This window comes from Indicator indicator, chromosome 3 (genome assembly GCF_027791375.1).
Source record: "Indicator indicator isolate 239-I01 chromosome 3, UM_Iind_1.1, whole genome shotgun sequence".
NCBI classification, from domain to species: Eukaryota; Metazoa; Chordata; class Aves; order Piciformes; family Indicatoridae; genus Indicator; species Indicator indicator.
In genome coordinates this window covers 47,609,718-47,625,272 of record NC_072012.1, presented here as the reverse complement: position 1 = coordinate 47,625,272, position 15,555 = coordinate 47,609,718, and the positions used below count along the sequence as shown (strand labels likewise).

The 15,555-nt window shown below is 46.7% G+C and overlaps 1 protein-coding gene across 1 annotated transcript in view; it reads left to right on the top strand.

The window, feature by feature from the left end:
- TMBIM4 (transmembrane BAX inhibitor motif containing 4) overlaps positions 1-15,555 on the top strand; it is a 52,580-nt gene that overhangs the window by 29,246 nt on the left and 7,779 nt on the right. The window contains exon 2 of the mRNA XM_054400000.1: positions 14,306-14,580. Coding sequence (XP_054255975.1) covers positions 14,306-14,580 — 275 coding nt within the window. The remainder of the gene's footprint in view (positions 1-14,305; positions 14,581-15,555) is intronic.

Here is a 15,555-nt window from a genome sequence, read left to right as displayed (position 1 = left end):
ATTTTGGCATTCTATGTTAATCACAGAATTGTCAGGGTTGGAAGGGACCTCAAGGATCAAGAGAAGCATGGCCAGAAGGTTGAGGGGGGTGATTTCCCCTTCTACTCTGCTCTGGTGAGACCCCGGAGCCCCTATTACAGGAAGAATCTGGAGGTGCTGGAGGTGTGTCCAGAAAAGGGCCATGAGGATGATCAGAGGGCTGGAGCTACTCTGCTAGGAAGACAGACTGAAAGAGTTGGGGTTGTTCCATTTGGAGAAGAGAAGGCTCTGAGGAGACCTTCTTGTGGCCTTTCAGTATCTGAAGGGGGCTACAAGAAAGCTGGGGAGGGACTTTTTGGGGTGTCAGGTAGGGATAGGACTGGAGGGAATGGAATAAAGCTAGAAGTGAGGAGATTCAGACTGGACGTGAGGAAGAAGTTCTTCCCCATGAGAGTGGTGAGAGCCTGGAATGGGTTGTTCAGGGAGGTGGTTGAGGCTCCATCCCTGGAGGTGTTTCAGGCCAGGCTGGATGAGGCTCTGGGCAGCCTGATGTAGTGTGAGGTGTCCCTGCCCATGGCAGGGGGGTTGGAACTGGATGATCCTTGTGGTCCCTTCCAACCCTGACTGATTCTATGATTCTATGATCATCTCGTTCCAACCCCCTGCCACGGGCAGGGCCATTTTCCACTAGATGAAAAAGAGGACAGTCTTGTATAAGCAAGTTTTTTGATAAAGTCTGACACAAAATGGAATTGCCAATATTCATTTGTAAGTTAAGGTTTCCATATTATATTTTCTTAACATAAACTAGTGTCTTGGGCTTTTAGGGAGCGAGGCAAGAGCTTTTTACCCCTACCCAGAGGACTAAAAGAAAATGCTCCACACAGAATTGGAAAGACTTGGAAATTTTCCTGAGTCCACCTCATTAAGCCCAAAGCTTTCCACAACATTCACAGAATCACAGAAACATTCAGGTTGGGAAAGCCCCTCAGGATCACCAAGGCCAACCCAGAACCCTACTCTACAAGGCTCACCCCTAAACCACAGCCCCAAGCACCACAGCCAAACCACCTTCAAACACAGCCAGGCCTGGGGACTCCACCACCTCCCTGCCCAGCACATTCCAATCCCTGACCACTCTTGCCATGAAAAAATGTTTCCTAATGTCCAGTCTGAACCTACCCAGTGGTAGCTTGAGGCCATTCCCTCTTGTTCTATCACTACCTGGGAGAAGAGACCAGCACCAACCTCTCCACAACCTCCTTTCAGGGAGTTGTAGAGAGCCAGGAGGTCTCCCCTCAGCCTCCTCTTTGCCAAACTAACCATCTCCAGCTCCTTCAGTCTCTCTTCATCAGATTTATTCTCCAGGCCCTTCACAGCTTCCTTGCCCTCCTCTGCACTGGCTCCAGCACCTCCACATCTCTCTTGGATTCAGGTGCCCAAAACTGAACACAACACTCCAGGTGTGGCCTCCCCAGAGCTGAATCCCAGGGGACAATCCCCTCCCTGCTCCTGCTGGACACAGCATTTCTAATCCCAGCCAGGATGCCTTTGGCTTTCTTGGCCACCTGGGCACACTGCTGGCTCCTCTTCAGCTGCTTGTCCATCAGCACCCCCAGGTCCCTTTCTGCCAGCAGCTTTCCAGCCACACTGCCCCAGGCCTCGAGCATTGCTTGGAGCTCTTGTGACCCAAGTGCAGGACCTGGCACTTGACCTTGTTGAAGCTCATCCTGTTAACACTGGCCATGGATCCAATCTATCCAAGTCCCTCTGTAGAGCCTCCCTAATCCCCATAGGAGGCTGAAATGACAGAGGTAGGAGTTCAGCTTTCCAGCACCAGGCCCCACTGCCCTGCAGCACAAGAGACAGCAGTCTGTGTCAGGAAGGGAACAGGGAGAGAAGGGGCCAAAACTGACTATCCAGACAGTTTATATAGAAGATAAGATGCAATATTAAGGGATGGAATAACATAATTTCCTGTATTCACCCACTGGGGCTGGACTGATCAGCTCCTTGTACCCTCTGGTACTCTGGAGGAACCACCTCCATGGTTAGGACATAGCCCTCAACCTGTTAGAAGCAGAACAGCTCCTTGCCTGAGAAATATCCCTTTAGTAAGCTCGGGTAGAGAAACTTAAGGCATAAAGTAGTTTTTGACTTGTTGATTGCTTGGTAGAAATAAAAGGATGAGCATTTTATATCTGCCAGTGTGGTCTCAGGGAAATCACTTTCACAGATGATAGTTGCCAGCACAGAAAGGCATTAAATGAAGTAAAGAGTCATCTTAATTAAATGTGTTGTGAATTTGAATGTCACACTGGCTGGTGACAATACAGGAAAAATAAGACTATAAGTGAAAGCTTAACTTCAAATCAAAAGCTCTGACCTTCTTCTATAGTGTTCCAAGTGCAAATTGGTTGGTTGTTTTGTTTTTTTTTTTTTTTACCATAAATAAACATTTAGTGGATAAAGCCTGTAAGATTTTGCTGGCAAAGATGCACAGCCAGAGCTATAAATATGTGGGAAAATCTAATAGTTCAAATTTACTCCAAAGGTCATCTGGAGTATAAATGTATTCTCAGGAAAAAAAAAAATTATGCAGAAATTTTATCATTCTCTTCTTCACACGGGCTGACACTGCAGGAAATAAGTAAGTCCTCACAAAACATAATGACAGGAAGAGAAAAATGCCTGTGCTGTGACTGAATCCAGTTCCTTCTAACAAATTATTATGTGTTCTGTGACATAAATTCCAGTCATTAACCACTTCCATAGGCATTTTGCCAGGAGAATAGCACTGTTAAGACCGGTTTCAGCTAACCCCTGGAATACTTTACTCTTGAAAAGCTTGCATTCTCTAGACAAAGGAGGTTTACATGCAGCTTGGCAAGAAGCTGATGTGAAAAGGAAAAGCTGAAACATAAAAATCAACTCACAACTGCAAAGCTTCAGTTTCAGAATGAAAGAGTTTCCACTGTTTCTTCATCTCTTTTTGCCTATATATTAGCCAGGAAACATATATGTGAGTTACAGTGCACAGATGTTCCTAAAACTTGTTAATGTAGGATGCAATTCCTCTATCACAAAGGGAAAACTCAAAGTCATTTAGCTCACTGACATCCAATATTCAGGCCACAGGGGAGCAGGCCAGAAATGGTATGTTTGCCAGAATAAAAGATAAGAATAAACATATGCCAGGGAAGGGAAGATACCAAGACTTCCTTTTCCTTTGCTTGCAGACAGGCACAAGGTCCCAGGAATACTCTGCTGTTAGGAGTGTTTCCAGAATGGCTGTAAGAAATCCAGTTCACACTCTTGTCCATCATGAATGGGAGTAAGCTACACCCTGTGGCAGCACTTACACATTAATTATCACCATTTCTCCTGCAAGCTGCACAGGAGGAAGTTTAGGCTTGATCTTAGAATGCAGTTCTTCCCAGCAAGAGAGATTGGCGATGGGAATGTGCTGCCCAGGGAGGTGGTGGGGTCAGCATCCCTGAGGGTGTTTAAGAAGAGACTGGATGAGGCACTTAGTGCCATGGTCTGGTTGATTAGTTAGAGTTGGGTGATCAGTTGGACTTGGTGATCTTGGAGGTCTCTTCCAACCTGGTTGATTCTGTGATTCTGTGATCTTTAAAAGAAATTACACTGATAGCAAGTCCCCCAGAAAACAAGCATGCAAAAAGCCTCTGCCTCTTGAGCTTCAATTGCAGGCAGCTTGGATTCATAGAATCATAGAATGGTCTGGGTTGGAAGGGACCTTCAAAGGTCTTCTAGTCCAACACCCTGGACTGGAGACACATGGCAAAATTTAAGCCTCTTTTATTTTCTTCACACTCTGGAGCTCTTCAATCTCTCCACTTCTTCATTCTCTTCAAAGACCAAAACAGTTTAAAAAAAAAAAAAGATAATAGAATCATAGAATGGTCCAGGCCAGAAGGGACCTTTGCCTTATTACATGGGAGTCTTGGTGGACAGCAACGTGCCCTGGTTGCCAAGAAGGACAATGGGATCCAGGGGTGCATTAAGAGGAGTGTGTCCAGCAGATCCAGGGAGGTTCTCCTCCCCCTCTGCTCTGCTCTAGTGAGACCCCACCTGGCAGATTGTATCCAGCTCTGAGCCCCTCAGTTCAAGAGGGACAGGGATCTACTGGAGAGAGTCCAATGCAGAGCTACCAGGATGATGAAGGGACTGCAGCATGTGCTCTATGAGGAAAGGCTGAGAGCCCTGGGGCTGGTTAGTCTGGAGAAGACTGGGTGTGGATTTAATCAATATTTATAAATATCTGAGGGCTGAGTCTCAAGAGGGAGGGGACAGCCTCTGCTCAGCTGCACCCTGTGACAGGACAAGGGGCAATAGATGGAAACTACAGCACAGGATGTTCCACCTCAACACGAGGAAGAACTTCTTTGCTGTAAGGGTCACAGAGCACTGGAACAGGCTTTGCAGAGAGGTTGTGGAGTCTCCTTCTCTGGAGACTTTCAAGCCCCATCTGGATGTGTTCCTGTGTGACCTGTGATGGATTCTATGGTCCTGCTCCGGCAAGGGGTTGGATTCGATGATCTTCAGAGGTCCCTTCCCACCCCTGACATCCTGTGCCCCTATGAAAATTACAGTAACCATCTCAAGGAAAAAGAAAAAAACCCCACATTTTTATTCTGAGAACTCAAAGCAACTTAACATGAATTTTGTAATTTATTGCCATCATGGGAAGCATAAATTTCAGGCAAGCATGTGAGCTTCTCAAGCTATATTTCCAGCATCAACCTATTTAGAGAAAGTATTTCAGTGTGAATTACAAATTGTACAGGGGATTGACAAAAAGCATCTTTTCCCACATTGGTGCTGCTAGAAATTCTCCATCAAAGCACATTAAAGTATTTTCTACCTTAGTCACAAGATTCATGGATGCACACTACACTAATTGCTTTCTAAAAGAAAAAGAAAGAACTGGATTCTGTAATTTTTTTTCTCAGTGCATCATTAGAAATTTGTAGCTTACTTTAGTAAGTATTAATTCCTCTAACAAAATTCAGTGCAGCCAATTAAAAAAATTAGTTAAAAAAATGTATATGTTGCAAATTGGCCTCTGGAAAGCTCTGGCCTACAAGGAGCCAGATCATCATAACCACTGCTAGAACTGGTCTCCCAAGAGAATGCCTTTGTGTCTGAAGCTCTGCTTCTACTCATCTCTCCACAAAAAAAAAAAAAAAAAAAAAAAAAAAAGCTACAGAATACTTGGGGTGGTTTCTGCAGGCTCTGCTGCATTTCACAGAATCACAGAACCACAGAAACATTCAGGTTGGAAAAGACCCTCAGGATCACCAAGGCCAAACCAGAACCCTACTCTGCAAGGCTCACCCCTAAACCATAGCCCCAAGCACCACAGCCAAACCACCTTCAAACACAGCCAGGCTTGGGGACTCCATCACCTCCCTGCCCAGCACATTCCAATCCCTGACCACTCTTGCCCTGAAAAATGTTTCCTAATGTCCAGCCTAAACCTACCCAGTGTCAGCTTGAGGCCATTCCCTCTTGTTCTATCACTAATGACCTGGGAGAAGAGACCAGCACCAACCTCTCCACAACCTCCTTTCAGGTAGCTGTAGAAAGCTGTAGCTTTCAGGTAGCCTCAGCCTCCTCTTTTCCAAACTAATCATCCCCAGCTCCTTCAGTCTCTCTTCATCAGATTTATTCTCCAGGCTTTTCCCCAGCTTCCTTGCCCTCCTCTGCCCTGGCTCCAGCACCTCCACATCTCTCTTGGATTGAGGTGCCCAAAATTGGACAGAGTACTCAAGGTGTGGCCTCCCCAGAGCTGAGTACAAGGGCTAGAGTTCCTAGTAGACACAAAAATGTTCTCTAATATTGCACTAAAATGCCATTCACACAGGCTTAAATTAGATGAACAATGGCCTCTGCTTCCTGGAGCACAGGATACAAAGAATGCTTAGGTAACATTTTCCAACACTGCAGAATTTACTTCATTTTTTTGTAGTGGAGAGACAAAACCACCATGAGGCCAGAAACTTTTGTTCCCTTAGCTATTTAATTAAATCTTGTCTTGAAAATATTCCGCATGTGTATTTTAGATGGGGGAGGAGCTCTCCTTGGGATTTCTTTCCCCAAAGTAATATCTGACAGGACTGATGCCTTCACCTGCCCAGGTTCTTCCCAGATGCCAACACAGCAATCACAGAATTACTGAGTCTGGGATAGAGCTCTGAGATCATCAAGTCCAGCCTATGACCTAACACCACCACACCACCAGACCATGGCACTAAGTGCCACATCCAATCTTGCCTTAAACACCTCCAGGGATGGTGACTCCACCACCTCCCTGGGCAGTCCAGCCCAGTCTCTAATTCCCCTTTCCAGCAGGAAGTGCTTCCTAACATCCAACCTAACCCTCCCCTGGCACAGCTTCAGGCCATGCCCTCTTGTCCTGTCCCAAGTTGCCTGGGAGCAGAGCCTGACCCCCACCTGACTACAACTTCCCTTCAGGTACTTGTAGAGTGTGATGAGGTCCCCCCTGAGTCTCCTCTTCTCCAGGCTGAACACCCCCAGCTCCCTCAGCCTCTCCTCATCAGCCTTTCCCTCCAGTCCCTTCCCCACTCTCATTGCTCTCCTCTGGACCTGCTCCAGCCCCTCAAGATCTCTCTTGCAGTGAGTGCCCAGAGCTGCACACAGTGCTGGAGGTGAGGCCTCCCCAGTGCCCAGGGAGGTGGTGGAGTCACCATCCGTGGAGGTGTTTAAGGCAAGACTGGATGTGGCACTTAGTGCCATGGTCTGGTTGGTGTGGTGGTGTTAGGTCATAGACTGGACTTGATGACCTTAGAGATCTACTCCAGCCTCAATAATTCTGTGATTCTGTGATCCTTCCAGGGAAGGGAGCACCATGGAGGTTTTACTGAAACAGAGAACTCGTGTTTTGTGGAGGTAATTCCACATGCAGCAGTCCTTGTAGCAAAACCCACCGAGCTGGACATGGAGTGAAATACATGGTTGATTCTTTTTAAATGAACAGGGGTTGCTGAGCTGCTTTGTTGCTGCAGGAGGAGAGATGCAGGTCACAGCATTAACACCAGCATTTTTCAGGCACATCTTTCAAAAGCAACTTTTCAAAGGAAGGTCTAGCTAAAACTTCAATACTAATTATCCAGACCTCTGGCTGACTAATAAACCACTGCTCTGCCTGCTAGTATCTGAGAATGTCAAGATTACAGGAGCCTCACTAATGGTTTTTAAAAATGGTATTTGATTATTAATTAACACTAGGAAGCACTTGAGAGATAGACCTGTCTTCAACTCTTTTCTCCTTTGCTGGAGCAGGAGTGGTATTTAGGGATCTGTACTATTCTTTTCTGACTGCTGTTGCAGAAAGGCACCTTGAAGGGATGTTTAAGTACTCTGCTGCCTGGAGCCATGAGCTTTGTTTCTGCCTCATGCAAAATGAGCAGTAACTATATATCTGGCACATGTATCCTGAGACTTAAAGCTGGTCTGCTTCACAGAACTAACTAAATAATTAACCTTGTGAATAAGCAAAGATTTGCCACTGACCCACTTTCCAAAGAGCCTTCATCAGGCTGCCAACAGTCTTGCTCCAGCAGCAGCAGAACAAACCTCTCACACCTCTTTTGTCCTTCCCTCTGTATTTTTCAATGCTGTGAATCTCCAGCAAGTGTCTAGAAAGCCACTCAGCTGTGAAAAAAAGGACTGTGGGAAAATATAATATGGGTGCTTGATGGATAACAGCACCTCATATCCCAAAGCCCTCTTGGTGTCCTTGGCATTTTTGCCTGAAGATCACGGAATCACAGAATTATCAGGGCTGGAAGGGACCCCAAGGATCATAGAATCATAGAATCAACCAGGTTGGAAGAGACCTCCAAGATCATCCAGTCCAACCTATCACCCAGCCCTATCCAATCAACCAGACCATGGCACTAATTGCCTCATCCAGGCTTCTCTTGAACATCTCCAGGGATGGTGACTCCACCACCTCCCTGGGCAGCCCATCCCGATGGCCAATCTCTCTCTCTGTGAAGAACTTCCTCCTAATATCCAGCCTATACCTCCCCTGGCACAACTTGAGCCTGTGTTCCCTCATTCTGCTGCTGGTTGCCTGAGAGAAGAGCCCAACCCCCACCTGGCTACAACCTCCCCTCAGGTAGTTGTAGACAGCAATGAGGTTACCCCTGAGCCTCCTCTTCTCCAGGCTAAACAACCCCAGCTATCTCCAACCTCAAGGATCATCCAGTTCCAACCCCACCACCACAGGAAAGGGACACCTCACAGTAGATCAGGTTGCCCTGAGCCACATCCAGCCTGGCCTTAAAAACCTCCAGGGATGAGGCTTCCACCACCTCCCTGGGCAACCTGTTCCAGTGTCTCACCACACTCATGGGGAAGAATTTCTTCCTAACGTCTAAATCTAAATCTCCCCTCCTCTAGCTTGGATCCATTCCCCCTAGTCCTATCATCACCTAACACCCTAAAAAGCTCCTCACCAGTTTTGTTGTAGCCTTCTTCAGATACTGGAAGGCCACAAGAAGGTCTCCTCAGAGACTTCTCTTCTCCAGACTGAACCACCCCAACTCTCTCTGCCTGTCCTCACAGGAGAGGAGCTCCAGCCCTCTGATCATCCTCATGGCCGTTCTCAAGAAGGGTGGTGAAAAAGATGGTGAAAGACACTGAACATCTCATGCTTCTTTTCCCACCCCTTGCTCAGGGCATTGCAGGAGCCTCTGCATGTTGGGGTCAAGCTGCATGTGATGGCAGCATGAGATGAGGTAACTTGAGGCATACCTTGTACCATATTAAGGCATTCCAGACAAAAGCCAGGTGCAGGCAGTGCCTAAGGGTGAGTTGTGCACTCCTCCAACTGTTCTCCTAGCACCACTATGCAACCAGGAGACAGGGGGGCATACTTTTTGTGGGCACTTATAAAGCTGTCCTAGCAGAAACAGGGATTGCATCTCTACAAGTGTGGATTTGCTGACTTGGTTTTAAGAGTAAACCTATAGCAGCAGCCACTGCCATTTTAAATGCAGGACTTTTTTTTTCCTTTAATGGCATACAGACTACTACTACTATCATTACACACAGACACTCAAATAGGAATCAGCAGATCTGACCTCAACTTTTCAAAATGCCAGGTTCAGAATTAAAAGTGTTCATGGCAAAATAAGCTCAAGGGTTGTGGTAGTTTTAGGCTATGCCTTTAAAATTTTCCATAGATCTTGAACAGAAAGTAGTAACATGCAATAAATCACTATTGGGTGTAAAAAGGAAAATAATGGTAAGTTCCAAACAATCCATTGAAGAGAGATCTACCATAAGAACCAGTTGTACAAAACAATCTTTCTCCCTTCTTGCTTCCTTGGGCTGGGAGATACTAACTTGCTTTTGCTTGACCTTGGCTGCATTGTTTTGACCAACTCTAACAAAATATCTCTCTGCTCTTTTTTCTTGTCCCTTTGTGTCCAAAGGGGTAAGGAGGGTGGGGGCAGGGAGGGAGAAGCCTTTAGCAGCTCCCCTGGATTTTGGCCAAGGGGCGTTCTTGTGCTGTTTATTGATTGTAAATGTTGTATATTTTGTACATATTCATTGCATTTCGTTGTAGATTGTAGTTTTGCTTGTAAATACAGCTTCATTTGCTTCCAACCTGAGCTGGTCAGGCAAATTTAATGTTGGGGGGGAATTTTCAACCCTATCACATTACAAGGGTTTAGAAAGAAACTAATTTCCATGAGTACACTCAGGTTATAGATGACAGCATGAGTAGCCATCACAGGTGATGTAGGCTGTCCAGTGAAGATAAATAAAGAACAATGGAATTTGTACAGAAAGAGCAGTTAGGTATTTCATAAGCAGACTCCATATGGCACTCCCAAAATCCAAACAGCTCATACTGCTAAATTGAAACTGAACAAAAAAAAAAATAGTAGCAAACTCAAACCAGGGTGTGTTTTGATGTTTCATTCAGGGAATCAAATTCAAGAATGCTTCCCCTTCTAGTTCATGAGGCAGTGCAGCTATTAAATTGGTTTAGTTTGTAACATTACCTCTGTGGAAGAAGGAGAAAGAGGAAAAAAAAAGGGGGAAAAGGAGAAAAAAAGAAAAGAAAAAAAACACCTAAAAGAAAAAAAAAATTACCTATAACTGGGCTGTCAGTGTAGCACTCTATATTTCCCCAGGATTCAGTCTTACACATGGAATAAAACAGCAATGCTCTTTTTTTTATTAAAATCCAACAACTCCTAAAATAACAAAAGTGATATTAGAAGCAAAGGCAGCTTTTCCACTTGATCCTGACCTTAAAATACAAAATACTTCAGCTTGTCAAAATAAGATCACACCCTTGAAAGATATGAGACTTGCAAAAATGGACAAACACCTTGGGAGAAGACTTACAATCCTAGGATTCATATATTAACTACTCTGTTAACTTCAGAGAGACATTCTTCCTGAACTGCTTTCAAAAGCAAAATCACCCATTCTGATCCCATCACAGGATCACAGGATGCTAAGGGGTGGTAGGGACCTCCAGAGATCTTTGAGTCCAACCCCCTGCTGGAGCAGGACCAAGAATCTAGCACAGGTCACACAGGAACACATCCAGGTGGGGATGGAAAGTCTCCAGAGAAGGAGACTCCACAACCTCTCTGGGCAGCCTGTTCCAGTGCTCTGTGACCCTTACAGTCAAGAAGTTCTTCCTCATGCTGAGGTGGAACTTCCTGTGCTGGAGTTTCCATCCATTACCCCTTGTCCTATCCCAGGGCACAAGTGAGCAGAGGCTGTCCCTGTCCCTTCCTTCCTGACCCCCAGCCCTCATTGATTTATAGACATTGATCAGATCCCCTCTCAGTTTTCTCCTCTCCAGACTAACCAGCCCCAGGTCTCTCAGCCTCTCCTCATCAAGCAGTGCTCCAGTCCCTTCATCATTCTTGTAGCCCTCCACTGGACTCTCTCAGAGGATCCCTGTCCCTCTTGAACTGGATGCAATATTCCCATTCAAAATGTCTCACCAAACTGCATCAGTCAAACCACTGTGTCTGCTCAAGAGTTGGTCACAATCCTTAAAATAAAGGTCCTGGCAGTTAACTTCCACATTGTGCTCCTTGGCAGGTAAGCTTGTAACCCCAACACTGATAGACTAGTTCTTTGGCACAACACATTTCTTATTGCATCTGAGACCTCCAGTGAGTCCAAGACACAAAATTTACATGGTGTGTCTTATCAACAATGCACGGGGGGTGTGGAAAAACAAAGGAACTAATGGAGTTACAATATGGTGAGGTATAATGAAAAAATACATAATGCATATGGGATTTAATAGGAAAAAAATATACATCATTAGGAAAAGATGTGGGATCTAGGAAACTGAAGGAACATTGAGAGATTTCATCCTGGAATAATGCAAAGTTGGCTTGGTGACCTACTTGCTAAAGGGTAGAGTCTGTCTTGTGGAACTGTAAGGAAGTCCCTTCTCTCAGTCAGAGTATTTGAAAATTCACTAGTAGCTATTTTAGATCACAGAATCACAGACTGTTAGGGGTTGGAAGGCACCTCAAAAGCTCATCCAGTCCAACCCCCTGCCAGAGCAGGAGCACCTACAGCAGATCACACAGGAACACATCCAGACAGGTCTTGGATATCTCCAGAGAGGGAGACTCCACAACCCCCCTGGGCAGCCTCTTCCAGTGTTCTGGCACCCTCAAAGGGAAAACATTTTTCCTCCTGTTTCCATGGAACTTCCTATGCCTCACCTTCCACCACTGCCCCTTGTGCTGGCATTGGGCATCACCCAGCAGAGCCTGGCTCCAGCCTCTGGGCACTCACCCTGCACATCTTGATCAACATGAATGAGGTCACCTCTCAGGCTCCTCCTCTCCCAGCTACAGAGCCCTCAGCTCCCTCAGGCTCTCCTCATAAGGAAGACGTTCCACATCAGTCCCTGAGTTTGTTCTTTTCCTGCCCTGTGAGACATTTTTGCAACTACTTACTTTTGAAATATGATTTGGAAGAGCTTTATAATTATGAGATTGCCTCCACTTCTTATGGAAAACTTTGTCTTTTGAGTGCCAGGACATTTTCACAGTAACTCACACTTCTTTAAATTAAGATTCCTCAGGGTCACACAATAAAATGATTCCTCTGACATAACTATTTTGAAATTAAGAGAACAAAGCTCACCCAAGGATAAATTGATGGTTAACAGCCATGTGGATGCACCTATATAATCAAAGTTCTCTCCTCTGTTTCCTCACATCACTTTGTACCTGAACTTCACCTGCAGTGCTGTTCCAAACACAACTTGCCTGGATGTTACCTCCTTGCTGAAGGGCTGGCAGGCAGCCATGGGGCCTCATGTGTGACCATGCACTGCTGAAAGCACACCCCCCGACTCCAGCAATATTACAGCAGTTGTGCCTCATTCATTTGCCCAGAGCCATGCAGAGGTCACAGACTTTGCAATCTGGGAGGAGAAGCCCACTTAGTCCTGCCTCAACAACAGCAATGCTGAGAGGGGTCGCTTGGGGAACACTGCTCAAAGCTGCAGCAAAAAAAAGAGGCTCCAGCACAATGACTCAGATACAAACCTCTGGAAAGGAGCAGAATCCTGGCAATGCTCCAAGTACCTTTCCCAAGTACCTCTGAGCACCAGATGGGAGTTTTTCCAGCAAAGCCACCAATTATGTGTAACACAGACAAGAGACACAGAGGAGTTTGTGGGCCTTAGCCAGGGCTCTTGTGACAGCAAGCTTCCTCTCCCCATACAGAAATCTAAACCAGGACCTGGAGAACAGAAAGCTCTTTCACCCCTGCACACACTCACACAGAGTGGAATCGTCTACCCAGTGGTAAGCAAGTCACAGTGGGACTGCAGTGGTTTCAAATAAAAGTAGTGTGATGGAGGCATGTTTATGGAAACATCAAATACCAAAAAAAAAAAAAAAAAAAAAAAAAAAAAAAAAAAGAAAAGGGGGGGGGGGTAGTACAACACACTTTGCTTTTTATAAGGCACATTTAGCATTTAATAAGGTACACTTTCCCAAGTGAGGAGTGGAAAATTGCAAAGACATTGAAAGAACTCAGCCAGGCTTGGTGTTATTAAACCTTGGTTTGGTACAGTCACTCCAAAGCAGTGCTCACTACACAGTGCATTCTCCAAGTGCCTCAAAGTAAGGATGATGCTCTCTTTCAGCATGAAAATCTCAGGCTTGGTCAGTATTGCAGATGTAAATAACTCTTCCACTCCCATCTGTAGCAACCTTGGCAGATTGTGCTTGAAGAGAGACTGAAGGAGCTGGGGATGGTTAGTTTGGAAAAGAGGAGGCTGAGGGGAGACCTCATTGCTGTCTACAAATAGCTGAAAGGACACTGTAGAGAGGATGGTGCTGGTCTCTTCTCACAGATAATTAGGGATAGAACAAGAGGGAATGGCCTCAAACTGCCACTGGGTAGGTTTAGGCTGGACATGAGGGAAAAAAGAGTGGTGAGGGATTGGAATGTGCTGCCCAAGCCTGGATGTGTTTAAAGGTGTTTTGGCTGTGGTGCTTGGGGCTACGGTTTAGGGGTGGCCCTTGCAGAGTAGGGTTCTGGGTTGGACGTGGAGATCCTGAGGAGCTTTTCCAACCTGAGTGTTTCTGTGATTCTGTGACATTTACCCACACAGGCCTGCCCTGCCCATGATTCACAATGGCTTGAGGAAGCGTGTTTGTGCTCATCAACCACCTCCCTGGGCAGCACATTCCAAAGCCTGACCTCTCTTTCTGTGAATTTTTTTTTCCTAATGTCCAGTCTAAACCTACTCAGTGGCAGCTTGAGGCCATTCCCTCTTGTTCTATCACTAATTGCCTGGGAGAAGAGACCAGCACCAACCTCTCCACAACCTCCTTTCAGGGAGTTGTAGAGAGCCAGGAGGTCTCCCCTCAGCCTCCTCTCTTTCACACTAACCATCCCCAGCTCCTTCAGTCTCTCTTCATCAGATTTATTCTCCAGGCCCTAGTCCAGCTTCTTTGCCCTCCTCTGCCCTGACTCCAGCACGTCTACATGTCAGTACACTTGAGAGATCCTCGTAGCAAACCAAATCCAACTCTACGCAGGAATCCCCGCGTGTAAACGCGACGGCACACTGCTGTCTCGTCCCTGCCGAGCCCACTCCAGGTCAGGCGTCCCACGCCGACTCAGACATCCACCTGCCACCCGCGGCACCCATTACGCCGCGGCCGCTTCTCTCAGGTCTTGTCGCAGACTCTGCCCACCCTGCAGTGGCAGAAGGTGAGGACGGGTGAGTCCGGTACGGCCAGGTACGGAGCAGGTACGCCGCCTCCGGGGCACGGCCCCACCCGCAGCGCCTCCTTCGCAGGCGGGGAGCCGCGATCGATGACCTCGGCGGCTTGACAGCGGGGCCTGCTCGGCGGTGCGGAGCGCGACAGCGTCTCCCGGCAGCGCTGCTGTTGTCGCCGTTGCTGCGTGGCGGGCAGGCGGCGGTTGCGATGGCGGCAGCGGGGGAGCTCTACCCACGGAACTCCATCGAAGATGACTTCAACTACGGCAGTAACGTGGCGTCGTCCAGCGTCCACATCCGCATGGGTATGGACTGGAGATGAATGAGGCCGCCACACTCCCCCGTGCCCCCTCCTTCAAGCTTCCCCCCTCCTGCCCCAGCCCTTGCGGAGGGGCCCCTGCTACTCCCCTTGCGGAGCGGCAAAAGGAGGTGTCGTACCCCAGTGCTCTGAACAAGCTGCGCCCTGTTAACCCCGTATCGCCTGTGGCGTTTAGCTGAACTCAAGATTCCGCCCAGCATTTTCATCTTCTGGGCAAAGGTGGGGAGTGGGGAGGCAGGGCGTTACTTAGTGCAGGCTAAGACCAGTGGCTTTAGACAGATATTGATCATTTAAGCGTACAGGGGGTAGGTCTTTTTATCACAAACCATTAAAGCATTCAGATTTGACTTTTCCAAAGTGATGCATTTTGAAGCCATTAAGCCATTTGAAGCCATGAAGCCGAACATGATAGGTGAAATGCATAAAAGCTAAAACTGGTGCGTATAATTACAGTAGTTTAACCTGGAGACTAAGGGATTCAAATCTCTTCTGAGGTGTCAAAAATCCATCTCTTCTGCTGAAGGGTTTCTATGCCATTAGCAGCCATGAAATACTGCTCTGCTGTTAACATGTAGGTGTCAAATGCATCGAAGGTGTTTAATCACCAATGCTTGCTGAAGTTACAATGTTATTTGGTACAGCTTGAAATAAAACCAGTAGTGTGCTATGAATTTTTGTATTAGATACTTCTGATAAACAGGAGACCACTTCTTAGAAAAATGTTTGGAAAACAAAGGATGCCACAGGAAATATGAAACACAATAATGTGTGGGGAAGGCAATGCTAGGTAGCAGGCTACTTCTAGATATGTTCAGTTTATTACAACAAAGTAGGCCCCAGTCCCTCGTGGCTTACAAGTCTATATCATAGAATCAGTCAGGGTTGGAAGGGACCACAAGGATCATCCAGTTCCAACTCCCCTGCCATGGGCAGGGACACCTCACACTACATCAGGCTGGCC